The following is a 27,760-nucleotide window of genomic DNA, read 5'->3' as shown; positions in this document are numbered from 1 at the left end:
TTACAGCAGTGAGAAAGTCACTGCCTATGAGGGAAAACCGACCAATGAGGAGGGTGGAGATCAGCAGTGGGCGGGGTCTAAACTCCACAGTGGAGTAAGTCAATGGGGAGGGAGTTGGCGGAGTGTCAATAGTCTGAGTCTAACAGCGATGCAGATCTGACGCACTCTATCTCACAGGAGTTTGCAGCCGGATGGAGTGTGTGTGGTGTGTTTTAAGAGAGCAGACCGCCAGCACTGTGGACAGGAAACCCTTTTAATGCGATTCACTTTTGGGACAGGACCTCATCCTCTCTGCCCCTCCCTTATGTGTGTGTGTGGTTTTTGTAAGCTGAGATGTGATATTGCAGTGCTCACCAGATGCAGCAGGCTGTTTGCCATACAGTAGATATTTCCAGATAGCGTTTCCTCCAGCGGGGGACTGTCCGTGCTGCTGGAGTTTGTGGATGCACTTGCTCCTGCTCAAGGTGACTTGAGGAGTTCACAGGCACGGAACTGAAGTGGAGCCTCAGCTGGGATCTGATCTGTGGAGGTAGTGAAATGAATCCTTGGTGGAGTAGGATGTGAGGGCCTGACAGGCCCAGAGTCAAGTCACTCCTCTCCGGGAACAGCCAGGGAATGGGCTCGGCCTCTCCTCAACAGCCCCAAAAAGACATGGAGGGCTATTACAACCTTTTGCAGGCAGGCTCGGAGCTGGAGAGCACGCTGCAACGTGAGTATATGTTTACATGTGTCTTTAAAACTACCACTTTTACTTAAGGAGAGCAGGTTCTCAGGATGTTCACTGGTGTGTTATGTAGTATTGCTGGGATTATGTATGATATTTATAGTTTTGGCCATAACCTAGATCTGATATTTGATAATCTGCATGAAAGATGTGCAAGATTCAATCTTTCTGTAATGACATGCATTGGGAATTCCAGAACCATATGTTGGAATTCTGCACGGATAAACAGTTTTCTATTGAAACGCATAATATTTCCATGAAATCCCAATATTATGAGTGTTTTGATGGGCTTATACAGTAAGCTTTCAGTTTATAATCATACAATGTGAATTTGGGCCAGCAGTGAGATTTGAAAATAGAAGTTGTACTGTCCATTTTAAAAACAAGGCACGTTGAGAGACAGAAAGTAGAGCACCGGTATTATTAACCCCCTGCCCTGCTCTCTGTCTCTCAATTCGGCTTTAAACCCAGAGGATGTTCCTCAGACAATGACTCAGCATCTTCATTTTTAGCCAGTGTCTTTCCACAGGCGTCACTTAAATGCATTTAAAGGTCCAAGTCTGAATCACTCAATTCTGTTGTGTGTTATGTTATAGTTACTATAGTGCATTATGTAATGCTTCCGATTCCTCAAAGTGATTGTGTGGATTAGCATTGGCAGTGTGGCTCGGGTCATTGGCATCTGTCTCCTTGTTGGTGTTTTTATGTGAGTGTGAGTGTCACGTCTGTGTTAAAGTAACGCTGTGGAAAGGTGTTTATTATGTTGTAATGATGCTGTGTAATACGAGACTGTAGTCCCTCTCAGGCCGAGACAGGTTCACAACAACAACAGAGTCATTGTGAACACATGTCTGGCTGGTGCATGCCAGAATGTGTTCAAAGAAAATCAGATGTTAGTATTCCTCAGTATATCTGACACAATAAGTTTACAATTATGATGAAGTGTATTTAAATCTGAACTTGCTTTCTGAGTTGCCTTTCAATACTCTGTGTTGTTAATCCTCAGATCTGAACTCTCACCCCTTCATTCCCACAACCACATTACATTAGATCTGGCTTTAAATGTTAATGTGTTAGTTCAACCAAAAATGATCTTTCACGTTCATCTTCGGAACACAAATGAAGATCTTTTTGATTGAAATCTGAGAGCTTTCTGTCTCTCCATTGACAGTCTATGCAACTGAAACTTTGACGCTACAAAAAGTTCATAAAGAGATTGTAAAACTAATCCATATGAATCGAGCGGTTTAGTCCAAATTTTCTGAAGAGACTCGATCGCTTTATATGATGAACAGGTTTAATTTAGTTTTTGGGTGAACTATCCCATTAAGATAAGATTTAAATTTAATTTAAAATGTATTACAAAAGCTTTGATTTACATTGTATGTTATAAATGGAAATTAACATGTGCTAAACATTCATGACGCTTCCACATTTATGCCAAACATAATGGCCCCAAAGTGTATTTGGACATTAAACCACACTTAATTGATAAATATCATAGATCAAATATTAAGCCAAGTGGCACACATGATTCATTGTCAAGGTGATTTTTACTGAATATACAGTATGATTTTTTGTGAAGTCAGGTGTAGTTCATCACATTAAAGGGGTTGTTCATTCAAAAATGAAAGTTCTGTCATCATTTACACAAGTTGTTCCAAACCTGTATAAATGTACTTGTTTTGCTGAACACAAAGTAAGATATTTTGAAGAATGTAACCAAACAGTTAATGGGGCACCATTGACTTCCATTGTATATATCCCTATATCAGCTGTTTTGTAACAAACATTCTTCAAAATATCTTCTTTTGTGTTCAGCAGAACATATATATTCACAGAGGTTTGGAACAACTTGAGGGTGAGTAAATGATGACAGAACTTTCATTTTTTGGGTGAACTATCCCCTTAACCACTAACATTTGACAACCAATATTTCTTTTTTGTGTAATGTTTTACTTGGTATATTTCCACTTGGCTTGATAGGTAGCCAAGTGTACACATACAGGTGTAAGTGTAACTAAAGTGTCAAAATACTTTTGAGCTTGTGAATCGAAAACATGTTTATCTAAGCTTGTTGTCACTGTCTGTGGTTTAGTGTTTTTCTAGAAAAGCTCATGCAATAATCCTCTTAACATTCAATCCCATTTAAAAATATCTACAATGATGTTTGTGAAACAATCAGAAATGGTTATTATTTAGCCTACTCAGAGTTTTTTTTTTTCTTCTTCTTCTTTTTGGAACAGCACCGTTTGAATTAACAGCCTTTCTCAAAATGCATCATTAATGCATTTAATATATACTTCAGCCTTTAAAAATCAAATATAAACACAACAATCACAACACCACAATTATGCAAGACTGAAACCTATATATATATACTTTATAATATATAGACGTATATAATTTTTATTTTTATTTTTATTTTTTTTACTGTATTTTAACCCTGTTTTGTCTTAATCTGAGCATATTTGAGACAAACAACCTGTCTCTTACAGATCAAAGTCTATGTGTAGCCTAGTTACTGAATCTTAGATTTGTAAAGCAGTACAGGTTTGTTTAGTGAGAAGCCTTCTGAGTAAAGGCCCATTCACACCAAGAAAGAACGATAACTATAAAGATAATGATAACTATATTAGCGTACACACCAGCTTACGATGTCGTGACGTTCTGTTTACTCTAAGCGTGCACTGCAGTTTTGTCACCTGTCAAAATGATCATAGGTACTAAACCTATGCGCGTGAACTCGACAATCGATTACTATGGACTTTGACCGAAAACAGGATGTAAATACAGGTATGTGCGCTGGCTGAATAAACATCATTTTTATTAATATCTTTCACATCTACTGCAGTCAGATTGACCCGCGTTCACTCTGAAGGAATCACTCACATGACCTGTGCACTTGTAATGACACATCAAGGATGTTAAGAGGCTAAAAGCAGGTTTAAAACTTGCCCCATTGAAGTCAACAGGGTGCAAATTTTAAAAAGAGGATAACACGGTGTAGGCAACACCGATTTTTGTTGTTGTTCTCTGTATTGACAGCACTCCAAATTTACAAAAAAATGAGCTCAATGTTAAAATTGACCTGAGTTCTCCTTTAAATGCGTGAGCTCTTTAAAGTAGGATGGATTCTGATTGGCTGTCGATGTTTTTATCGTTCAGCTGGAAAAAATCATTCAGAATGTGATTCCCACGATATTGTTTCTCTGTGCTGTTATTGTTGTAGTTGTGGTGTGGACTCCTATTCTTTTATTTTTAGAACGATTTTTATAACTATATCTTAATAGTTATGGTGTTAATGGGGCCTTTAGACATGCCACATCACATGGACGGAACCAGAATGTTTATTTTGCACAGACTGGATGAAATCTCTTGAACACACCCTCACACCCTGTGACCACACCCTGTGGTTTTCTATCTATGTTGTTTTATAAGGGCGATGCTGCCTAAAGTTAACAGTGTCAGGCCAGTGCTGGGGTTTCTTATAAAGCCTGAAATCACATGAAGAACAAACAGAGAACGATGAGCAAATAGGCTACTCCAGTTATTAGTGCATAAACAGACTCAATGAAAAATAGGAAATGTCTAAATATATTAATTTGATTAATCTTTTCACAGACCTTAAACTCTATTTTTATCATTGCATAGTTTAGTCTAGTTTAAATACATCTCACTAAAATTGACTACAATTATTTATTTATCTTGGATAAAAGGGTTCCCAAAAGTCTCATTAATTTAGATTTTGAGGTGTATATATACTGTATGCAGTATTTAATGCTTTAAACTATCGAAACTGTCTCGAGTGCCATTAAATATTCTGTCAGGACTTCATTCACATTCATCTCTGCCAACATTGTACCTGTTGGAAACTCATTAAACTTTAACGTCAGCATTCATTTTTTATTATAATAGGTTAAGTTATATAGCTAGCAATCTGAATACATAAATGTAATTGTGTGTGTGTTTTTATTTTAATCTATCATGGTTATAGTATAGAATGTGGGGAGCCTTATAGTAGGAAAAAGGAAGCTTGATTTCTATGTAACTTGATAAAGACCTGAAATAATCAATCTCCTCTACAGCGTATTGCGTTTCCCCTTGCGGAATTCATTTGTTTTTGTTTGCCGCAGACACAGGAAGTGAGTTGATGGTGAAGTCACTGGAGACCAGTGTTGCTGTATGTGTAATTTGAACACATCCTCTATTGTCAGCCTCCACTTTCAGTATATTGTAGCATGAGACGAGGCTCAGAGGAAACCGAACCACCGTCTATGGCTTCAGTCCATCCTGATGGTTCTGCAGGCATGAATGCTTAAGACTCATTCCCACTTACTACTAATGTTGTCAGTGGAGTCCATTAACAGATAATAACTTTTGCATTTTATATAGCACTTTGAATTAGAGCTGTACTTTGTACATAAGAACACTGGGTGGTGCTGCTCCTCAAATTTCACATAACTCTGACAAAGCCACACAAACTCACAGAAACATGACATAAAGCTTGCTGCTGTGTAATTTATGCGTGTGATTTATATGTGTGTCTCCTCAGAGGTCACAGTGCCTGTGAGTCTGCAGGAAGTGGCCGGCTACATTGAGAAACAAGTGGCCTATTTATCAGGTGGGGTTTCTGTTTTCTATTTTTTGGAGACGTAAAGTACATTATACATGTTGACTAATGGCTTGTCTCATCAGATAAACTTCATTAGGATGAGATGTTTGAGATGGGATAAATTTCAGCTGCCACAGAATTTGTCTTTGACTTAGTAATAATTTCATGTGTTTATTTGGATTCCAGGGGGATGTGGTGAGGACTCTAGTGTCATCATCACTCTCCCAGAATGCTCTGCTTTCAGTGACATTCCTGAAGAAGCCCTGGCCAAAGTTCTTTCATACCTCACACTGATCCCGAGGTCTGTGTCTAATATTTACAAGCCTCTCCATCTCACTGCATTGCAGTACATCAAAAGTCCCTTATGTATTCTCTTCACATAAAGCCTTGCAAGAGCCCTTACACAAATTGAGCTGCTCAAATAAATGTATTCACTATGGCAATGCAGAACTGTTAGATTTCTAAATATGCAGAGATCTGTGTAGTCACAATTCAGTCAGTACCTTAGGGTAAGAAAATGTATGTATATATATATATATATATATGTATATATTGCAATGCAAAAAAATCCAGTGTACATTTTACATACATTATACATATTTACAATGCCAATGTTCTTAACCAAGAAGTTACTGTGATACCTGATGCATTTCACATGTTTTCAGAGCACGGCAACCTGGTGTAAAATTTATCATCATTTTAGACCGAAGATTAGATACTTGGACCTCAATCAAAACAGCACTGGCAAGGATAGCGGTGAGAGATGACAATGTTTTATTTATAATATATATATATATATATATATATTTTTTTTTTTTTTTTTTTTTATTGAAGCAAAAGGCTATGAAGTGTCATTTAGAATGATCATTTTATTATTATTATTATTATTTTGTATTATAATGTATTATTTTAATTTGTTTATAATAATACACCAATGCAATGCATTATACATGAAGGTTTTAAGTGTTGCCAAGTTTTCATATATATTTCTGAAGATATATATATATATATATATATATATATATATATATTATATTATATTTCTTTTACACATTTTTTTGACTATTGATGTGTTTTTAGGATGCATTTTTTCTAAAAGTTCAAAATCTGTGATATTCTTGAATGTAATGATCTTAACATCATCATTTACTTTTAATTCAGAAAGTGAAAATAGTTGCAGCGTAGATGTTCAAGTCATTTGCACTGATTGCATATTTATTGTAGTTTTGAAAAGCTTAATAGAGCTAGGCAATAAATAAATAAATGAGCACCATTGACCCTTATTTGTCCTCTGGGGATTGAATGCACCACGCGCCTGTATTCACTGCGCTCTGCTAAACTGCGCTTGTCGCTGTCCGCGGTGCTGAAGTGCATCAGCACAGTTACAGTACAGTACAGTACAGTACAGTATGTGCTTACCGCCCATTTCTCTGAGCTTTAGCCTGATTAAATAACTAAATGCGGCAGCTCTGACTGAAGTTTGATTTTAATAACAGCTTGCAGAACAATGTGTGAAATCCGAGCTCACTGCGAGGCAAAGGGAATGCATGAGTTAGCACAAACCATGCGCAGGTTTTTACATGATGACGCTCTTGAAGCGAGGGAGAGGTGAGGAGACCGCAGGAGAGACGGTGCTGCCACCCTCCCGACGCTGCGGCGATGAATCCTGCAGACCGTCCACTGCGCCGGGCACCGGGCTGCCACAGCAGGATGGGCGAGGTCTTAAAACATCCTCATAAAACATCGATAATTATGAGTGAGCGGAACTACAGGCGTGGACCTCCGAGGATCCGCCGCTCCACGGTAATGTGTCTGGAGTAGTTGCAGTAAAGAGTTGGACTGAAGTTTAGATGAGCTCAATGCGGCAGCGCGAGCTCATAGCGGTACACTGCGGCGCGACGGACGCCTTTAGCTTAGTCATTCGTCCTGGGTATATGCTAGCGAAGGCGTTATTTATTCACGTAACCTATAAAGATATGTATTATTATGAATTTAAGCGAAATTCGAGTGAATATTGTCGCAGATGATGCTATTGTTTACAAATACGTAAGGACGAATCAATGTCAAGTGGTGTCCTTTCAGTGTGTTAAGATAAACTATCGCGACTTCCTGTTTCTGTTGTAAAAGTAATAAATAAGGCTGGTTAGACCGATATGTTTCAAATACTTGTCATGTCATTCAGCTTATGTCGTCTCTATAAGCTGTGTTGTTACTGTAGATGTCACTGAGAGCAGCTAAACAGACTGGTGATCTTATCATGTTAACTAGTTTTAGTGTTGTCTGATCAATTTGATTGACAGCTTGTTGATGCCTCTCCAGACTTATTGTCAGTTGGCTTTTTGACTGATGTGTGCTGTCTATGTCCCTACGGGACATGGAGTAACATTCACATTCATTTTTATTGGTTTATTTCATATACTGTATGTATCCCATATACAGTGGGGTCCAAAAGCCGGAGAACACATTGAAAATCTGGGATTTCAACCTGGAAATAGATAACAATAGAAAATATGAAGAATTAAAAACAGAGGCATTATGATTTAAAGTGATTTCAGAAATAAGATTCCGTGCCATTTCTAAATGACTAATCAGATACTTAAATTTGTGACATTTGATCATGTGAACTCATTTTCTCAGATGTTCTTAGAGCATACAGCAGTTAGTCTCACTCTTAAAAGTACAACTTGCACAATCATGCAAGCCAAATAATACATTTTTGTAAGGAAATAGGAAAGGATTGATATAAGTGTTTTAAAATAAGTACAAGTTTTGCATGTCTACTTTGAACTCCAAATGGTGAAAATTACATTGTAACCATATTTATTTATTTATTTTTAATGCAATGGGAGAATTGCTGAGGCTAATTTCATAGCTAGCATTTGTACTAACTTTATTTGGCCATGGAAATTATTGTGCTGGAAAGAATTTAAATTAATAGTGAATAAATAATTGAAAATTGAAGATTTTTATTTTAACATTGAGTCTGGGATGAAGGTAAAACAATAAAATCTAACCATTAAAGGCAATTGAAAAATAGTAAAAGAATGAATGGAGGGATAAGGTTTCCATGGAAGTCAGCATTCCTTAAACATGTTAACATCCTTTTCTGTTTTTCCTTATATACCTCATGTTTTAAGGGTTAAGCATGCCTTTATCTGTCCCTTAAGGTGGTCTGTCCTTGTGTGTCTGCCAGGCTGATTTCATCTCTCTCTCTTAGGCCTCATTCCCTGGAAACCTTCACCTGGTGTTGGTGCTGAGACCGACCAGCTTCTTCCAGCGTACCGTCACAGATCTCGGCTTCCGCTTTAGTCAAGAGGACTTCATGCTCAAAATGCCAGTATGACTCATTACAACCTCAATTCTTTGTAATTTTACAATCTTTGCAAACTGCAGTGAACCCCACGTGTGTCTGTTATTAAGGTGGTGATGCTCAGCTCTGTCACAGATCTGCTGCGGTACATTGATGAGAACCAGCTGACCTCAGAGTTTGGAGGAACTCTTGACTACTGCCACAGCGACTGGATAGTCTTGAGAACAGTAAAGAACGATGCAATGCATATGTTAACTTAATACACAAAAATATCTTGTTAAACAAGGCAGTCTCTTTGCTCATTACAGGCCATTGAGAGTTTTGCGGTTTTGGTTAAAGACATTGCTCAGATGCTGCAGGCGTTTGGTACAGAGCTGGCTGAGACACAGTTATCAGAGGAGTGCAGTGCTATCGAGTTCCTCCTGATGTCACACACCGAGAAATACAGGAGACTTAAGGTACAGCTCAATGAAGCGCTCGTGTGCAGGGAATGCTCTCAATAACATCAAAAGCCATTTAGCCTAGCATGTACAGTATATGACTACTGTTCAAAAGTTTGGGTGTACAATGTAAAATTGTATTTTAATATGTTTTAAAATGTAATTTATTCCTATGATGCAAAGCTGATTTTTCAGCATCATTACTCCAGTCTTCAGTGTCACATGACACAATTCTTATTATCAATGTTTAAAACTGTTGTGCTGTTTAATATGGTTGTTTTCTTGGAATAAAAAGTTCAAATGAACAGCATTTATTTGAAATAGAAGTCTTTTGTGACATTATATACGCCTTTACTGTCAGTTTTGATCAATTTAATGCATCCTTGCTGAAAAAAACTATTCATTTCTTTCAAAAAATAATTTTACTGACCCCAAACTTTTGAACAGTAGGGTATATAGTCATAGTGTATATTCATTAAATAGGCTATATATTTTTTGCAATTGTCTAGTTTATTAGTTAATTATCGTGCACCAGTCTCTAAATTAATATGAGGTTAGTAGAGGGGCCTTCAAAATCATTATAAAAGAATTTGCAAAATGATAAAATGATTAGTAATAGTTTAGCATGTCAGAAATGGACAATAATAATAATAATGAAGAAGTAATGTACTGGGTATGTTAAAGGTGACCTAATACCTTTGACAGGACAATCTATTAAACAGTCTCTCACAGCCTCTTATTTGCATCAGATTAAACATGGTGTCTACCCTAACTTCGGTCCTTTGTGTATACCACTTGCTTTTGCCAAAGAAAATATCAAAAATATTTGATGTACCAAACCTAGGGGAATAAACTATGATTAGTGTACACAGAACTTAGTACATTAAAAGACAGCACAAAAGGTCTATTCCACCCCAGTCTGCAGTCACTTTTAGCTCCTGTCTAGTCTTTTCTTGAGTTTGTCCAGCCCCTCTGGGCTCTCACTGTTGTTTTGTTCCTCGATTTTGTGATGTCAATGATAGCAGTGTTGTTGTTGTTAATATTCATGGGTGAAGGATGCCATCAGATCAGTGATGAGGGAAGGGCGGCAGCTACTCTCTAACCTGGAGACTTCGAGGAAGGAGGCGGACGCTGACACGCGCTGGGACATGACACAGGACTGGGATACCATGCAGAGGTATAGAGTTTGATCCTCAAATTGTCTGCGTCACAAATACACACACATGTTCCTTTCCAAAATGATAACGTAGCTGTATGTGTTCCTGCAGGCTGCTGGCTCAGCTCACAGATATGGAGATGGCTTTTGATGGCTTCTTTGATAAACACCACCTCAAACTGCAGCAGTATTTACAACTGCTGAGATATGAGCACAGTTTTCAGGAGGTGAACTAACTTTCTGTCCCTAACATCGAAAACAGCTTCTGATTGTTTTAGGCATGATCACAGTATACTGATATACAACCTTGGCTCACAAACAAATGCTTTATACAAAGCCAGTGTTGGCATTTGATCATGAAATGATTCTGATCATATCCACATCTTCTGGGTAATTTTGATCTGCCAAGGCAAGAGTTTGCATTTTATTCAAATGATAACTTTTTTGATGAACCTTATCTTTTTTTAGTTTTGGCATTGTATACCAGGACAATTGCTTAATACTTAATGCCTTGCAATAGAGTGCTGCAGTGATGGCATATTTTTTTAGGCCAACCCTGAAGTTAATATAACACTGGTGAAAATATATTGAGTTTGTATTCACCACAAACTTTATTTCAGGCTTTTAACCAAAATCCCATTACAAAAAACCCATTGACTTCGGGACGATGGAACCAGAACTCGTTTTGGGGTTTTGTCTTATAAAATACGTAATCCCCACAGCACTCTATAAACATCTTGCTAATTTTTTATAAAATGGAGCAAAACCATAGTAAACAGTACCAGAGTGTTTATACAGTATGACATGGCCAGGCAATGAGTAAATCTAAAATAATATATTGCATATAATGTATGAGGAAAGAATTCACAAAATCACTTTGTTCCACTGAATTTAACATGGTGCTGTATTCAACCAATGATGCGTCATGCAAAAATAAATATAAATAAATAAATAAAATTCTAAAATGCTGATAATTTTTATTATAATAGTAAAACTACATTATATTAATTATTCAGTTACAAATTCTGGAATATTGCCCTGCTTTTCAACTCTTTTCTACACCCCTGTAACAAACACGAGCAATTTATCTTACAAGAGTAAAAGAGTAGAAGGAAAGAAAAGAGAGATTGATCATTTTTTTCCTTCTGTGATAATAGTAAGATTCATTGAAGGTATTTTAACAAATTTTCTCTTTCTGTCAGATGGAGTGCTCTTTAGAGAAATTAAGAGCACAGGAAAGGAAGATAAGTGTCATAGGAGAATCCCTGTCCCAAACAGAGCAGACCGTCAGAGAGTTGGACAGTCTGGAAAAACGTGCGCAGGTATCTGCATCATGCCACCCTGTTCATGTTGTACATGCAGTCACAAATATACTGGTGTTTCTGACAGCAGTGTGTGTTTTAGGAGGAGATGAGTCGGGCTCAGGTTCTTATCCTGCACGGGCATCAGCTGGCTGCTGGGCACCACTATGCAATGGCTCTGATTATCCAGCGCTGTAATGAACTCAGACATCAGTGTGACACCCTGACCTCTGCCCTCAGTACTAAAAGCAACTCACTGACACAAGCACTGACACTACTGCGTCGCCTCCAAGAGGTGGGATAACACATTCCCTCTTTATTTTTTACATGATCTCATTTACTGTTAAAGAAAATTGTGTCGTTAAGATTTTTTAAATCATTTTGAAAGAAGTCTTCAATTGTGTCTGCATTTATTTGATCAAAAATAAAGTAAAATCAGTAATATTGTGAAATATTATTACAATTTTATTATATATTATTATATATTATATATATATATATATTATTACAGCAAAGCTGAATTTTCAGCATCAGTACTCCAGTCTTCAGTGTCACATGATCCTTATTATATCAATGTTATAAACAGATGTGCTCCTTAAATTTTTTGTGCAAACTCTGATATATTATTTATTTATTTGAAAAAGAAACCTTTTGTGACATAAATGTCTTTGCTGTCACTTTTAATCAATTGAATGCGTCCTTGCCGAATAAAGGCCAATTCACAACAAGGATGATTACTGTAACGATAAAGATATAATTTTAAATACTGTTCTGAACCAAAAATTTCTTAGTGTGAAGAACATTTTAATAATCTAAAGAGCTTTTATCCACAATAAAGAACCTTTCTTCCAATGAAAATGTTCCATTTTTGTTAAAGGTTCTTCATGGAACCATAAATGCCAATAAAGAACCTTTATTTTTAAGGGTGTATATATTTGACAATATTCCAGTGTCTTGATCTTTATGGATTTGTGATATCTTTTGTCCTGCAGGCTCAGAGGTGGTGTGATGATGGCGCTTATCTCTTGGCCAATCAGCAGGTGGATAAATTCCAGTCTAAAGAGGGTGCACAGTCAGCTCTTCGAGATATCGAGAAGTTCCTGGAGGGGGCACCACCTCTCCTCGGTGCAGGCACGGATGTGCTCTTTCTGGAGAATGAATCTGTGCTCACTCCTTATATACAGGTGAATATTGAAAGACTACGAAAAGACAGTTCCAGCAGCTGTTTGATGTAAATTCCTACAGACAGTAATTACAGAAATGTACATTTTAGCTTTTGATTGAAGTTGAAAGTTTTGATTGTTCAGTATCTGTCGTATTTATGACTGATGTTCAGAATAACAATTGATCAATATGGCTCTCTAAATGGCTAATTCCTAAAATTAGATTTTTGTAACTTCTCGCCGCTTTTCCTCCTTCGGGCTGAGCGGTTCTAAGAACAGTTCCAGATATATTATTAGAAACCATAATAATGCTGTTCCAGATATAGATTACAAACTGTTCTCAGTCAGGAATTCTCAGCCTGGTTGGCTGATAGAGTGTGTGTGTAGTGACATCGCCACTCAGGATTGGTTACTTGTCTGTTGCCTGGCTGCCAGTTTCTCAGTAGCTTGCCAAGCGATTTCTTCTTGAGCAGAGAATCTGATCATCCTTCACAACGCGGTTGCTATTTACATCTTATACCATCTGTAAACTCTTGCATTACCAAGGCAATGACTGATGTATTTGTATTGGCCCGATGGAGGAAAAGAGGCTTTTGGCTACATTCTAGGCAGTATATAAATGTAAATGCCTAATTATGTGTGTCTGTGCTGTTTCAGGCTCATATAGAGAAGACGTTTCAAAAGCATAGCTCTGTGCAGGCTCTAATCCAGTCCAGACAGAACTGCCTGAGGAAACTGGCACACAAACACGTCCGGCCAATTCAACTGGTGGCCCCTCGACCAGAGAACCTACCACGCTCGAAATCCCCCCTCTTCTCCCCCAAACATGGTATGTGCCGGCACAAGACCTTGAAAAAGACTATTTTTATAATAAATACTTTGATTTAGGTCCACTTATCCTCAATATGTTTTCAGCCATGAGTTCTCACAATATTATAAACAGTTCATCCTTCTCAAAGACTCTGCATTACATGTTTCATATCTGAGAGATGAAGCTAGACAGCAGCCAAACAACCTACTACACAGCTGCTACTTTTTACTAATAAATCCCTGCGGATAATGCAGACTTCCTGTGAAGTTGTGAAATAGGGTGTATTTGCAATTCACATTAAAGCTAATTTTTAACTCCAGGGACACACAACAAAGGCTTTTTCTTTATGACCTACAGTCAAATGAATGCCTTTGTGTAAATTAGGAAGGATAACTTTTTGTTTACCCCAGAATGCAAAGATTACATTTTATTCATTCTGATTGGTCAATAGTGGTCAAATCTCAGCTGTCAGAACTTTTTGTGTAATGACCATTAAACTGTATACGTCATTAGTGACCATGGCAACTTCTAAATATGTTCGCTAACCAGTCCTGAGGAAAAGTAAGTTGGATTGCAGAATAATAATATATTTTAGGTTAAAATTATGGATGAGTTAATGGTGAAGGAGACGATAAAGGAGAGAGATTTCTGGCACTCAGTATTCTTTAGAGAGCTGAAGCACTTTAAGATGGAGAGATCAAGGGAAGAAGCGATAGAGATGTGCAGAGCTCACCTGACACACAGTGATCTTCAGCACAGCTGGATAACAGCCCATCAAAAGTGATCTGACAGGAACGCAAAGTAAAGAAGGATCTGTAGCTGAAACAAGGGCTTTAGGGTGGATTTTATTCACTTACAGAGGTCATAAACTGGTGCTGTCTTCTGAATTACTTCCAAAGTCAGATGTCTGAATGTCTTCGTTGATATCAATTTGATTGTTCATAGTGCTGTGGATGTTAATGTATAGTCATCATTGGTCTATTTTAGTAATGCAACCTTTAAAAAATGACTCATGCTTTTCTTGTAAATGTTTTGAAACGTACAATTTAGTGTTGATTCTGTGTTGTATCCACCTGCTCTTCTTGTTTAAAACAGACTTTAATTCCAGTTTAAAGTTTACCTTTGACCTTCCACTGCCAGGCAAAAGAACATCAAGGAAAAGCCCAAACTGCAGGAAGGTAAACAGTACTTTTTCATTTGGTCTTTACAAATGCATTTGCAAGGTTCTTTCACTACCAATGGTCCAAATTTACTGTACTACCAATATCATAATACAATGTATGGATGTTTCTTCAACTGTAGAAAATAAACTCTCTCACTAGTTTAATGTTTGTTTGTCCAATCACAGTAGAATTCTTTCATTTTGGTCTGAAACTCATTTCCTTCACATCTTAAATGATTTTTTGTCTCTGTAGTGGAAATTATGGTGCCATTTTAAACTTATAATGTATAAACCTAAATACATTTAAAAATCACAATTAAATCACACATTTCACAATTGACAATCGTTAAAAATCTGAAAATGTGATTTAATGTTCACTGAAATATTTCGGTTATCATATAGAAAAAAAGATGATAAAGATCAGAAGAGATACAAACGACGTGCAGTGTGTGTGGTTTGATTAAATCAACATCAGGAAATCATTTAGTGTTTTCTGTGCGAGTCAGATTGAGGTGATTCATGATTATCAGATGGCCAGCCCTCTCCCCTACAGTATAGATGGAGAAGACAGCACTGACCTGCTCAAACGGTGAGTCTGCTGTCTGACACGGTCTGTTTAAATGACACTCTGACGTGTCTGACGACCCTGTGAATGTGTGTGACTCCAGACATGTGATGAAGGAGCTGATAGAGACCGAGAGGATCTATGTGGAGGAGCTGCTGGCGGTGCTCCTGGTAAGATGACCTTCATTTTTCTGATTGTGGCACTGAAAATAGAGTTTAAATTTACTGTATTGACGCTGTGGATTTGTTTATGATCTCTCTCACTACATTTTGCAGGGCTACAGGGCTGAAATGGACAATCCGTCTCTTGCTTCGGTCCTGCCAACAAGTCTTCGCAACAAGAGAGATGTGCTGTTTGGAAACTTGCCTGATATCTACAACTTCCACAGCAGGCAAGACCACACACAGTCACACACACACAGAGAACTTCATAACGCTGCTAACGGCAGGAGCAAAATGTTAACAATAACTTCAGACGGAAATATGATTCTGTTTGCTGTGAGATAAAGCAAGTCAGACACAACTGCACACTCTCAGTTTTGACTTCAAGACACCTTCATAAAACATCTTATTTTAAATAAAACTTATCGGTTTATGCAGCTGTGTTTGTCAGCGGCTTTGAAACCTGTCTTGCCTGCTGGGTCTTCATCCCCGAGTGAGGCAAATTGCCAAATTGGTTGACTGCAGGAAGTCGTTACGCCAATTAAAGCACTTTAATTACAGCTAAATGGCTGTTGGTCAAATAAGGATTTGATTAAGCCAATGAGAGCTCAGCTGGAAGGGAGCGCATCAGCAGAGCGGGGGCTCTGATAGACAGCTGTGACCCCTCACTGAGTGTCAGTCAGTCTTATCTATTACTGAGACGGAAATAGGCATAATGCGACTGGGGAACCGAAATAGTTGCTAAATTATTTATATGTACTAGATATTGCATAGTGCATATTTGTAGTGAATATTACATTGAATATATACTAATTGTAATTGCATACTAGATTTTTAGAGCACATATACTATGTGTATATGTGTATACACATTTAAAATATGCATTTGTGGTGTAAATTTGATTTAATACATACTAATTGTAGTGCATACTTAATGTAATGCACACTAGTTGTAGAACATAGATGATTTGTACATACATATCAACACCATATACAATACACATACACTACCTTTCAAAAGTCAGTAAGATTATAAGGCTATACACAGCAAACATTTATTTCTTTATATTTCTTGCCTTGTTTTCCTGTAAAAAAAAAGCTAAACATCCTTACAACAAAATAAATTTACTTGAGAAGCAAAATTGTTTTAAGATAAAGACTTTTAGAGTTTTTAGTGAATATATTTTGAATTTAGTATATTTTATTGTTTTTTTTTTGTTTGTCAGATTTATGTTTAAAACAAGAAAACATTTTGTGGTTAGAAGCATATACTAATGAGATACTAAATTTTATTCAGAGAGGATGCATTTAATTGATCAAAAGTGACAGTAAAGACATTTATAATGTTGCAAGTGACATTATTTTAAATAAATGCTTTTCAACTTTCTATTCATCAAAGAATCCTGACATCATTGAAAATAATAAGAAAAGTTACTTGATCACCAAATCGGCATATTATCAGAATGATTTCTGAAGGATCACATGACACTATAGAGTGAAACTTCACAAAAAAAATTAAGCTTTGCCATCACAGGAATTATGTATACAATGTCTAGTATGCATAAATAATTTAGCAACTATTTTGTTTCCTTTTTTTCCAGTCACACTATGCCTCATTCCATCTCTGTAATAGATAGACTGACTGATGCTCAGTGAGGGGTGTATAAAACAAAAAAATACCTATATATATATATATATATATATATATATATATATATATATATATATATATATATATATATGTAATGCACACTAGTTGTAGAACATATATGATTTGTACATACATATCAACACACAATACACATATATACAATACACATACACTAGCTTTCAAAAGGATTATAAGGCTATACACAGCAAACATTTATTTCTTTATATTTCTTGCCTTGTTGAAATATATAACATTTGATATATATATATATATATATATATTAGGGCTGTCAAAGTTAGCGCGTTAATAACGCGTTAACGCAAAATCATATTAACGGCACTAATTTTTTTAACGTGCGATTAACGCAGCGCGTATTTTCTGTTTGACCCGTGGCCCAACGCCTAGTTGGAGAAATGGAGATACACAGTGTTGCTAACTTAGCGACATTGCAGACCCCTTTAGCGATTTTTTCCCTTCAACAAAGCGCCCAAACCTTATTTAGTTTCTGAGAATCTACCGGTACCGCCGGTACTGCTCTCTCAGCACGCGCGCGCGCGCACCTCTCTCTCTCTCTCTCTCTCTCTCTCTCGCTCGCTCTCTCTCTCTCTCTCTCTCTCTCTGCGTCTCGCGCGGAGGAGCAGCGCTTTAACTCAGTTAAGCACAGATATTATGTTGCTTCTCTATTTTTACAAGTAGGCTATAGCCGAAATCAGAGCACAGATATTGTCTTTATCTTATGTGAATTTGATTTCACCAGACGACGGCTCGATTATCAGAATTTTTGTGCAGATTAACTTAACATCTTGGAAGGGAGAGCTGGTTATGTCTTAATGGGTCGCGTTTCAGTCACCATTTCAAATTCATTCCGTTGTTTGACAACAGAAACAGTAAAATATACCAATGAAAACAGTTTTATTGAGAATTTAGCTTCATCAAAATGGGCACAGAGAGAGACAAACTACAATGTAATAGGCTAATAAATAATAAATGTACATTTAGCATTTTTAGAAGAGCTGCCCTGTCATGCAAAAATCTAAACATGTTTGTGTTAGTAAATTGCTCAGTGCAAAGAAAGAGAAGTAATGGTAACCTGCCATTTTTTTGTTCTTTCTATGTGTCTAGACATGAACAAGTTCTTAGAAAAACATCTGTGACCTTTGAAACATCTCATCCTTATGCTCTATATTGACTATGGTTTCAATAATAAACATACATTTGCATAAAGCATCTATATTTATCCATGCCCACGTTGATTAGAGTATTACAAACTTGAAAAGTATTAATTTAAGGTACATTTAGAACAATTAAAAAAATGTGCGATTAAATGCGATTAATCGCGAGTTAACTCATGACAATATGCGATTAATCGCGATTAAAAAATTAATCGATTGACAGCCCTAATATATATATATATATATATATATATATATGTGTGTGTATATATATATATATATATATATATATATATATGTATATATGTATATATGTATGTATATGTCTTTTGTTTTCCAGTGTCTTCCTACAGGATTTGGAAAGTTGTCTAGAGAGTCCAGAGGCAGTAGGGGCATGTTTTCTGGAACGGGTGAGGAAGTTTAAAACACCATATGATAATGGTGAAGGTCATATAATAATTTGAGGTTAGTGTTCATGTCTTTACTCGTTTTTTCACAAAACAGATCTAACATTAAATATCTGTCTATTTTCAGAAAGACCATTTCCATTTATATGAATGTTACTGTCAAAACAAGCCTCGATCTGAGTCCTTATGGAGGCAGTTCTCTGACTGTCCGTTCTTCCAGGTAATAAAAACCATCTCCATCTATAAACGCACTTGCAGCTCACTGGCATGCATCTAGAAAAATCTGAGATGTGTGCTTTGTGTTTCAGGAGTGCCAAAAGAAGCTGGAACATAAACTTGCTCTTGACTCATACTTGCTGAAACCAGTCCAGCGCCTTACGAAATATCAACTCCTATTAAAGGTGTGAACTTTAGCTGAATACAAAGAGGACGCTTTCACACTACAGTACATGTTTTGGTGCCAAGTCCGTTTGACCAGAAAATTGTACACCTCAGTGTGCTTGAGAAGGTTGTCTGGGGTAAGGTTATTGTGAACTGCAAATGGTATCATATCATCCTGCAATCTTGTAATTTTGGTCCACCAAGAAATACACTCACCAGCCACCTGTTCAACTGCTCAAGTTGTTTAGGCCTGAATTTAGCGTAAACAGTGTGAAAAGCATGGATCCATGCTGCTTATACAATATCAATGGTTCAGGCTGCTGCTGTTGGTGTAATGGTGTTGAGGGTATATTCTTGGCACACTTTGGGCCCCATAGTACCAGTTGAGCGTTGTTTAAACGCCACAGCCTACCTGAGTATTGTTGCTGACCATGTCCATCTCTTTATGGGCACAGTGAACACATCTTCTGATGGCTACTTCCAGCAGGATAACACACCATGTCACAAAGCTCAAATCATCTCAAACTAGTTTCTTGAATATGACAATGAGTTCACTATACTTAAATGGCCTCCACAGTCAACAGATCTCAATCCAATAGAGAACATTTGGGATTTGGTGGCATGGGAGATTCGCATCATGGATGTGCAGCCGACAAATGTGCAGCAACTGCGTGATGCTATCATATCAATATGGGCCAAAATCTCTGAGGAATGTTTCCAGGATCTTGTTGAATCTATATTATGAAAATTAAGGCAGTTTTGAAGGCAAAAGGGGGTCCAACCCAGTACTTGCTAGGTGTACCTAATAAAGTAGCCAGTAGTGTGTAGTTTCTATGATGAAAAAATAAGGGTTACTATTGTTAGGTAAAACTATTAAAAACATTTCTGTTCATTGAAATAGTTGAAATAATATTAAATATAAATATTATAAATATTTCTTCTATTATTAGAAATGTTGCCTTAGCAATAAACTAAAATAACTTTAAGTTGAAGCACTAAATTTAAAAACCATAACCTTAAATAGAAAATAAAACTGAACTAAAAATAAATTAAACCTAAATAGCAATATTTTAAAGAAATAATAAAATGACCAAAGCACATAACGAAATTACACTATTATTAAACTAAAATTAACAAAAACTAAAAATACAAAAATAAAAGCTAAATCAAATAACACTAGCAAGCAACTTTTTGTCAATAATGAAATCAGGAATTGTTTGTGTGTGATAACAGGAGCTTCTGAAGTACAGCTCAGGCTGTGAGAGAGTTTCGGAACTGCAGGGGGCGCTAGCAGCCATGCTGGACCTGCTGAAGTCAGTCAATGACTCAATGCACCAGATTGCCATCACTGGATATGAGGTGACATTTTCACCAACTTAATGTGAGTGTCTGTGTGTGTCAATGCCTAGTTAACATGTTGTTCGTTGCAGGGCGATCTCAGCGATCTGGGCCGTGTGCTAATGCAAGGCTCCTTCAGTGTGTGGATTAGTCATAAGAAGGGTCCGACCCGCGTGAAGGAACTGGCCCGCTTCAAGCCCATGCAGCGACACCTGTTCCTGCACGAGCATGCACTGCTCTTCTGCAAGCGGCGGGAGGAACACGGAGAGAACGCTGACAAAACTCCCTCCTACAGCTTCAAGCACTGTCTTAAGGTATGGCACACTTCCTGCTGTGAGCACGTATACAAACCCAGGAAGCCCTGGAGGCATCACATGTGCATGCATCACTGTATATCAACCGGTTTGTTCCTGACAACATTCTTTCCTTGTTTTTAAAATGAAGTTATACTGTATGTCACAGGATGTCACAGGATATGAAATGTTTATACAGGAGGTATCTATGTATCTGACTGTGAGTATAAAATGGTGTGTTTATGATGCAGATGAGTGCAGTAGGCATTACGGAGAACGTCAAAGGAGATGTGAAAAAGTTTGAGATCTGGTACAGTGGCAGAGAGGAAGTCTATGTGATACAGGTAAGAATGTTTAAAGTGACAGTTCATTCAAAAATGAATGCAATTGCAGTCTGAGCGATTCTTCTCAACTCATTTTCATAGAGGTTATCATTTCAATTAGATCCGTCTAACCAAAATTTGCACTGTAACCGTTGTCCAAATGCAAAATAATGAAACCTAGAGAACTACTTACACATTTATCAAGCTTCAAATAAAAACATGATTCACGGTCAATAGAGCATTTTTAACCGCCCCCTTTTTCTGACATAATATTCAGAAATGAATGCTCAAACATACAGTATTATGTATTTGATGTTACTCATACAAAAAATCAATAAGTAAATACAAAAATGAGATCATATTAAATGAATAAGATAGCTACAAACAAACTAAAATAAGTATCATTTAATGGACTGTGATAATGATTACTATTATATACATAGATATGCAAAAACTTCCCATAGGCACCCACAGTGGAGGTGAAGATCGCCTGGCTGAACGAGATCAGAAAGATTCTGACCAACCAGCAGAAACAACTCAAAGGTTTCAACACATTTCCCATGATAAAATGTCACTGTTATTCCTCCACAAGTCCTCTGAGTAATCTGTCCTTTTCTCTCGTTGGTCCAGAGGAGTTGTGTCACTCTGCTGCAGTCTCAGAGCAGATGCAAATGTCTCCTCCCCTCTCCGTGAGGTAAGAGTCCACTAATGTGCAAAAACACTATCCCTGAGCCCCCCCCCCCCCCCCTCTAATCCCTCATATTCAACACTCACCAATCACTCTCTCTCTCCTTGACCCTTTGGCTTAGACCAGCTTTTTTGCTGCTTTTAGCTGTTAGATCTCTTACATGACATTTCCTTCCCAGAATCCTGCCAATAGCTTTTATTGTACCATCCCTGCTTTTATAGCCCCTGCTTTAGCAATACATGTGTAAGCAGGGTCCAAAATTAACTTTTTTTTTTTAATTAAATGCAACTTTTGTGAATTGAGAAAGTTTACCTGCAATAAATATACAGGGTCATAAAATATTCATATTTATATTACATATTACTCAAATTATATTTTATTTTATATTTATTATATATGCTGTATATATGTTTGTCAAACGATTATCAAACGACTGGGGTCAGTGAGGTTTTTTATTTATTTATTTTATTTATATTTTCAGCAAGGACACAATGTGACTAAACGTGAGAGTAAAGACATTTATAATGTTACATAAGTTTTCTATTTTAAATAAATGCTGTTCCTTTGAGTTTTCTATTAATTAAGGAATCCTGCACAACTTGTTTTCAACATTGATAATAAAAAGAAATGTTTCTTGTGTAGCAAATCAGCATATTAGAATGATTTTAAAACAGAAAACAGTAGATAGATAGATAGATAGATAGATAGATGATAGATGTTTTGTTAAGTAGATTTGAATCGCTCGTCACTAACATCAGTGAAGGTCAGATTATCATTATTAAAATTTGAATTAAGTCATATAATATTGGAGTTTCTAATAAAGTAACTGGCCTACTGCTGAGTAGGTGTTTTATCTACTCGCCATTGTTGCAGTGCTATTTTTAATTTAGTTCATTTTGGACCCTGTGTGTAAGCCTGACATATTTCTTGTATTTGCATATATGGAACCCATACACATTCAGGTTGTCTTATTTTAACAAATCCTAAGTCAAAGTGTATGAAAAAAAAAAGTATTTGTGATGATGATGATGATGGGGATGAAGCCGCTGTGTGTGGTTGCCTGTCCTCCCACAGGGCCGTGCGGCCTTCCCGTGGCGTTCTTAAGGGCTGCCTGCCCCGCCTGGACCTTGTGTCCCTGTCGGGGGGCGTGTGTGTGTGCCTTCGCGCTCGGAGCCCACGCCTCACTCGCCCCTCCCAGCGACAGTGACGCTCAGTGGTAAAGCAGGCGGGATCTGTGCTCCGTCACATACAGGGCTTTAACCACCATCGCTGTCCCTTCCATACACACCTAACACCGCCGATCTCACCAGCAGTGCCCTGCTCATCAATATAACAGGCAGATGCTTTGCCAGCTCATCTCTGCATCTGTTTTGCATGACATGCAAACAAAAGAGAACACCAGAAGAGTTTAGTTTGACTCCATTGTTTTGGCTGTTGAACAATGCTTTGAAGACAGGCCTTTTTTTGAGATCAAGACAGATATGCTAACAAGCTCAGCCTGTTGAGTCGTATCTCAATAAATCAAAAGCGTATCTCTTTATTTTCTCTCCATTTCCTTATCAGCACATCTGTTATGAAAAATTACTGCCATCTGTCCATATCTGCCAGCTTCTTATATGGTTTGTGCTGAGCTGATGGCTGGTTTGGCTCCTGTTTCATGTATAAGATATGGTGTATGTGTGAATAATTGTTTATTCACTTCATGCTCTGCTCTTGACCCACAGCAAACAGCAAAGAGCGTCAGTCAGCTCAGAGGGGACTGAGTCAGGCCACAGCAGTCCAGACCCGTTCAGCTGCTCTAGCCAGCTCCAGCGCAACAGACGCAGTGAGTAATACACACATACACACATACACAGGGTTAGTTCACCCAAAAATTACAATTATCTCATAATTTATTCACCCTCAAGCCATCCTAGGTGTATATGACTTTCTTCTTTCAGTCAAACACAATCTTGCTCTTCCAAGCTTTATAATGGAAATGAATGGTACCTTAGAGTTTGAAGCCCAAAAAAGTGCAATCATAAAAGTAACCCTCCTGGGGGTTAATAAAGGCCTTATGAAGTGAAGTGATAAGTTTTTTAAAAGAAAAATATCCATAATTAGAACTTTATAAACTGTAATCACTAGCTTCCGGGTAACGGCCGTCCGCATGTTCACGAGTGAGTCGAGTTCTGGCATGTGACGTAGGTGTAACTAAGCTAAGGTGAGAGTAGACGCCTCTCGTGGTTCAAAAAAATAGGGCAGGGCAACAAACTAAAAATTCTCGTTTTAGACTTCTCATTTGTGATCGGTGTTTTGTTTTGCTCTATCCTTTGTGCTTCCGCGTTCATCAATACGTCATGCGTCGGGTCAGAGGCCACTCTTCTGCCGGAACTAGACTCGTGTACGGCCGTTACCGGAAGCCAGTGATTATAGTTTAAAAAGTTATAAATATGGATATTTTTCTTACAAAAATGCATCGCTTCACTTCAGAAGGCCTTTATTAATCCCCAGGAGCCGTATGGCTTACTTTTATGATAGATGGATGCATTTGTTTGGGTTTCAAAATCTAAGGTACCATTCACTCCCATTATAAAGCTTGGAAGAGCCAGGATGTGTTTTAATATAACTCCGATTGTGTTTGTCTGAAAGAAGAAAGTCATATATAACTAGGATGGCTTGTGGGTGAATTATGGGATCATTTTTATTTTTTGGGTGAACTAACCCTTTAAGTATGCTGTTTAAGTATACAATGCAGACGTGAATGCATTAGGCCAACACAGTGCAAGTGTAGTCTTATTGTACAAACTTAATTGTAAGTACTTACCAAAAAAAGTAAGGTAAGTTCGTATAAACACTGATCCTAGACATCACACTCAGTGTAAAACCTTTATCCCCATCACCACAAACTTCAAGCCAAAGCTCAAAGCCACACACAAGCAGTAAACATGAAGGAGCATGTGATTTCTCCACCCACATACATGATCTCTAAGCTGGCGCAGGCTGTCAGCATCAGTTAATCAGACTCTCTATATTGAATTTTGAATGTGTTTCATGAATCAGAATGCAAGGGTTTACACTGAAGCATGTGTGTTTGTGTAGGCTGGCCGGGCGCACCTTATTCTGTAGATATCTGTGAAGGTCTGGAGGACTGGAGTGGAGCAAACAGCCTCTCTAACCCGTCTGACACTGAGGAGGAGGACGCCGCTCATCTGGTGAGACATCCCACTCTCACTTATTTCAGATGTGCTAACTCGTGTTGGGTGAGTTTTTTTATAGCCTTCACTTTTGTTTTAGGTTCCAGGCAGATATAGGGCCTTTGTCGACTGGAGGAAAACAGGGCTGGATAACTTGATCATTAAGTGTGGTGATATCATACAACTACAGCATGAGGAAAATGATGGCCAGTGGTGAGTGATGTGTGGGGAATATAAAGGGATATTCTGGGTCAAACGCCACTTAAAGGAATAGTTCATTGGAAAATGAAACTTCTGTCATCCTCATGTCATTCCAAACCTGTACGACTTTCTTTGCAGAAAACAAAAGATACTTTGAGAAATGCCTCAATGTTTGTTTGTCCATACAACGAAAATCAATAGTCACTGTTTGGTTCCCAACAGTCATTAAATGCATCATATTTTATGTTCCACAGAAGGAAAGGTTTAAACAACATGATGGTTAGTAAAAATTGACAGAAATTTCAGGGTGAACTCTCCATTTAAACTCAACAGAATCATGAAATTGATTCTTTCAATGTGTAAAAAAAAAAAAGTGTTAAAATGTGAAGCATTGTGAGAAATGTATTCCTATTATCAAAAAGAACAATTTTAACAAGGGTTGGGCAAAGGGTTTATTGCAAAATTCTGAATTAAAGAATTAGATTCCTTTCAAAGTTCAAAGTTGCTTCACTAGTTAAAAAAAACTGCAGTTATATAAATGTTAATTTTTTTTTAATTCTACTTCATAACATTCAAAAAAGTCAAAACCCTGTTTGTTCACTCAATTTAAATAGTTCAAATCCAGGAATTGAATTCAAAAGGCATTCTCAATTCTGAATGGTGCAAAACCCTGAACTTTACAGATAATTCATGTAAGTGCTTTAACAAAAAAAAAAAATTATTTGCATTTCTGATTTTATACACTCCGTAAGCTTTGACTATAGGTCAAAATGATTTCCGTAGCAACTATAGTTCTTAACCATATTATTTCATTAAATGGCTTACGGTAGTTCAAAAAAACAATTTCACAACACTAAAGTGGCTTTAAATGTTAGTTTGGTGTGAATCAGTTTAGTTGTGAACTCTCACAGGCTGGTGAAGAATCTGAGTCGCAGACAAGAAGGCCGTATCCCTACTGCCAACCTGCAGGGCATTCTGGGAGACCGCATCAAGAATCACTCCAACCGGCTTGGAGGTGAGAGTCTATTTGGACATTTGCTGCCCGTTTAGTGTAGTTCCCTGAAGAGACGAAAGCTTTCTTGTTGCATATGATCCATGCTGCCCTATCTTCTCTGCAGATCCAGGGAATCGTAAAGCGCGGAAGCTCAGTTCACCGTGAAGAAATCATCTAGTGCTATATTGGACCTTCACATTCACACTTGGTAGCTCATATTGGACGTGACGACACGGATTCAGACTTGACCAGCAGGATTGTATTCCAACGTTCTTGTTCTGATCGTCACTGCGATCAGACGCTACTAAAATGCAAAATACATATTGGTTTTTTTTACACCTTACAAGAGATCATCATTTCAGAATACCCAGAGAGCGCTCTTAAAGATCAGTCCTACGCCTAAGCACTTCAGTCCTCCTGACTACGTGAAGCCTAGAACATTCTGACTCTGGGATTGTCCCAGTAGACTTGACAGTTTTTTTAATGAATCAAGGCCCATCAAAACCTCTTCTTATCTGGCTTTGTGGCTGTCTTCACCCTTGAAAACATTGACCAATGAAAACATTGTGTTCGTAACGGACCTGGATTTTTAAACTGTGCGTATGTGCTGTTATTTATTGTGTACTGTTACTGTTGTTGTATTTATCCTGTTTGAACAAACAGAGCTCTACCTGAGAGCTTTAATGCCAAATCATGCAGTGCCATAATGCCCGTCTCCCCACTTTAATTTAATGTAGTGCACTAGTTACCTCAACAAAAAAAAAAAATATTTCAAAGCACTTTATTCAGGTCACACAAATTTGTGTTTTTTTGTGTCTCTCTACAGCTTTAAACCAGTTGAATTTTGCATGCCATCAGTTCTTACCTCTCTTATTTAGTAAGATTCTCTTGTCAGGAACAGAATCTACTCAGCTTGAAGACCTGGGGGCCGTCATGTAATGTTGACTTTATAGTCACAAATATGAGTCATGAGGGGGCGAGCAGAGCTCATGTGTGTTTCTTGTCACAAGCAAGGCGCCACGTGCTGCTGCAAAATCAGAGCCGTGTTAGTGGAGGTTTCTTATTAAGTGAGATCATACAGCAAACATTAAATATACCCACTGTTTCGAATGCTTAATTAAATATTAATTGAAGCCTTATATGAATTTACTACATAAACCCAGGCCCACAGTTGGAGGGCTGACTTTGAAATACCAGCGTTTGAAGTGGAAATGAGCTGTGTGTCGCAGCAGGAGACGCTGTGAAGTACATATCTCTTATGTTATTAATTTGGCTATCAAGTTGTTCCCTTAAAGCATCAAGCCACATAAAGGATGTATGCCTGTGCTGTATTAAGTCCTGTTCACATCAAGAACGATAACTATAGTAGCGTACACACCAACGGACGATCGTTTTGTTTATTTCAAGCGCCCTGCAATCTTCTCGTCTGCCGCTTTAAATGCTCTTCAAAGCAGGATGGATTCTGATTGGCTGTCATTGTTTCTATTGTTCATCAGCTGTAAAAAAAAAAAATTAATAATAATAATAAGAAGAATCTGAAAGTGATTCCAACGATATCGTTCCTCTGTGTCGTAATCTTTATGGTGTGGCTATTTTTATATTTAGAACTATATCTTTATCGTTATTGCTATCATCCTTGCTGTGAACGGGCCTTTAGCCATATGTACTGTCAGTTTTGCATATTTACAGGCTTATTCATGTCCAAATGTCTGAGACCACATTAAAAATC

General features: G+C 37.5%; 1 protein-coding gene across 1 annotated transcript; it reads left to right on the top strand.

Moving 5' to 3' along the window:
- The first annotated feature begins 161 nt into the window (after positions 1 to 161).
- mcf2a (MCF.2 cell line derived transforming sequence a) lies at positions 162 to 26,801 on the top strand. The gene is made up of 30 exons (XM_079892272.1): positions 162 to 709; positions 5,280 to 5,348; positions 5,526 to 5,640; positions 6,005 to 6,095; positions 8,557 to 8,676; positions 8,760 to 8,876; positions 8,958 to 9,107; positions 10,145 to 10,266; positions 10,358 to 10,472; positions 11,448 to 11,567; positions 11,650 to 11,841; positions 12,539 to 12,730; positions 13,367 to 13,538; positions 14,616 to 14,698; positions 15,189 to 15,271; positions 15,351 to 15,417; positions 15,523 to 15,638; positions 18,571 to 18,640; positions 18,765 to 18,857; positions 18,946 to 19,038; positions 20,252 to 20,377; positions 20,449 to 20,670; positions 20,901 to 20,993; positions 21,437 to 21,515; positions 21,603 to 21,666; positions 23,385 to 23,485; positions 24,742 to 24,854; positions 24,937 to 25,049; positions 25,949 to 26,052; positions 26,156 to 26,801. The coding sequence occupies exons 1-30, from the start codon at positions 616 to 618 to the stop codon at positions 26,194 to 26,196; spliced, it is 3,330 nt and encodes a 1,109-aa protein (XP_079748398.1). The 5' UTR covers positions 162 to 615; the 3' UTR covers positions 26,197 to 26,801.
- Positions 26,802 to 27,760: the final 959 nt, after the last annotated feature.

This window comes from Squalius cephalus (genome assembly GCF_949319135.1).
Source record: "Squalius cephalus genome assembly, chromosome: 14".
Lineage (NCBI taxonomy): Eukaryota > Metazoa > Chordata > Actinopteri > Cypriniformes > Leuciscidae > Squalius > Squalius cephalus.
Note: the sequence above shows the minus strand (reverse complement) of the source record. Positions and strands in the feature narration are given on the sequence as shown.